Source organism: Chrysochloris asiatica, unplaced genomic scaffold, assembly GCF_000296735.1.
Source record: "Chrysochloris asiatica unplaced genomic scaffold, ChrAsi1.0 scaffold00001, whole genome shotgun sequence".
NCBI classification, from domain to species: domain Eukaryota; kingdom Metazoa; phylum Chordata; class Mammalia; order Afrosoricida; family Chrysochloridae; genus Chrysochloris; species Chrysochloris asiatica.
This window is the reverse complement of record NW_006408519.1, coordinates 33,894,296-33,896,347: the sequence shown is the minus strand read 5'-3', so window position 1 is coordinate 33,896,347 and position 2,052 is coordinate 33,894,296. Positions and strand designations below refer to the sequence as shown.

Genomic DNA, 2,052 nt, shown 5'->3' with positions numbered 1-2,052 from the left:
GCAGAAAGTCTCATCTTTCTCTCATAGTGCTGATGAACTCAAACCACACACAGACCTTGTGCCACAGTCCAGTGCTTATTGTACGGAGTCACCAAGCTCCCAGAGTAGAGATCGAAATCAACTTTACCCAGTTTTCCTAGAAGAAGAAAGAATATCTTCCAACTGTCCAGCATGTAACTTCTGTGCAGGTAAAAATAATGATAAAAATCACTATTTTATACAGCTGTTGGGAGAATGAAATGAGATCCCGTATGTAACATATCTAATTACCTCATATAGTTCCTGAACCACAGTCACTAGAGACCAAACACAAGATCATGTTTTTAGTCTTCATTTGGAAGCCCAGAATGGTTTCCAAGTATACACATTGTTGTTGTTGCTGTTAGGTGCCATCAAGTCAGTACCGACTCATAGCAACCTTATGCACAGCAGAACGAAACACTACATGATCCTCACTACTGTTGCCACTCTTGAGTTCATCAATGCTGCCACTCTGCCAATCCATCTCACTGGGGGTCTTCCTCTTTTTCTCTGACCCTCCACCTTACCAAACAGGATATCCTTCTCTAGCGACTAGTCCCACCTGACAATATGTCCGAAGTATGAGAGACAAAGTTTGGCCATCTTGGCCTCCAAGAAGCACTGTGGCTGGACTGAAATTTAAGTGCAGAGAAAATGTGTTACAAGGTGAGCCCGGCATCTGGGCTGTCATGGTTTTCAGTCTCTTGGATATTTCCGTAGAGCCCACAGAAAGCAGAAGGTACTGGGAGCGTGAGCTTGTTGCATTTAGCAGGTTACACTATTGGGACTGAACTCTTTGGAACCCTATAATGGAGACTGCTGGAAGGTCAGAAAGCAGGAGATGCTGCCAATGTGTGTCCAAATATTTTCTTGATGGGGGAGACAGGCCCAATGGAAACTGTTTACCTGAAATTTTCCTACAGGACGCCAAGTGGTCAGCTGACTAGATTTAAAACTTAGGTTCATTATTTCAAACAAACAAACAAAAAGAGAGTGGCTTGGCTGGTGAGTGATACCAGTGCCTACATGTTAGGCAAATAGCCTCCCTGTCTTGGGCCTGAAAGTATTTTAAAATCACTGCCTACAAGCATTGTTATAACCTTGAAAAGCATCTGGACTTTAGTTATTGAGATGCGTAATTTCTTATGTCAACATGACTAAGCCATTTTGCCCAGTTGTTTGGGGGAAACACTAGCCCAGATACCTGTATGTTTCATTAACATTAACATGCAGAAAGTGTGGGTAGGCCTCGTCCAATTGGTTGAAGGTCTTAAACCAAAAACTGAGTTTCTTAGGGAAAAAGAAATTCTTTTTCAAGACTGTAACATAAAAATTATGCCAGAGTTTCTAGCCTGCCAGCCTGCCCTACAAACTTTGAACAGTCGATCCCCACAATAAAGTGAGTCAATGCCTTATACTAAATCTCTTTATGTCTCTACATCTCACTGCCATCTATCTATCTACCTGCTTATTTACCTGCCCACCTATCCACTCATCCACCGATTCACCCATCCATCCATCCATCCATCCATCCATCCATCCATCCATCCATCCATCCATCCATCCATTCCTCCATCCCTCCCACTGGTTTTATTTCTCTAAGGAACTCTGGCTGATACAGTTGCCAAAGGATTGGGTGTAAATTTGAACTCTTCACTTATTAGATGTATAGCCCTAAGCCTCAGTGGGCTCATTTGGAATGCAAATTCATGTTGCAATGATTAGAAATGTGCGTGAGTGTGTGTGCACGCACACACACACACTTGTATGTGCCTATTGAGGAGAGAGCAAAATCAGTGGCTGTTTGGAGCATCTAGCCAAGCTCAATTTTAAGACTTTACAGATGAAGACTAAGGAAAATGGCCTGACAACGTATTCCTGATAATTCGCCAGTAAAAACTAGACTCAAACATGCCACCAATTAAGGAACAGGTGGCACTTCATTCTGTTGTGCATAGGGGTTGCCATGAGTTGGCAGTTCTTGGAAGAAGCTTCCAACGCTCTTGGTAGGAAGCTGTCCTGGTTGAAGAA

The 2,052-nt window shown here is 42.9% G+C and overlaps 1 protein-coding gene across 1 annotated transcript; it reads left to right on the top strand.

Moving 5' to 3' along the window:
* The first annotated feature begins 675 nt into the window (after window positions 1-675).
* Window positions 676-1,419, top strand: LOC102837489 (chondrosarcoma-associated gene 2/3 protein-like). The gene is made up of 2 exons (XM_006830837.1): window positions 676-687; window positions 1,255-1,419. Exons 1-2 carry the CDS (start codon window positions 676-678, stop codon window positions 1,417-1,419), a joined length of 177 nt encoding a protein of 58 aa, XP_006830900.1.
* The last annotated feature ends 633 nt before the right edge of the window (window positions 1,420-2,052 follow it).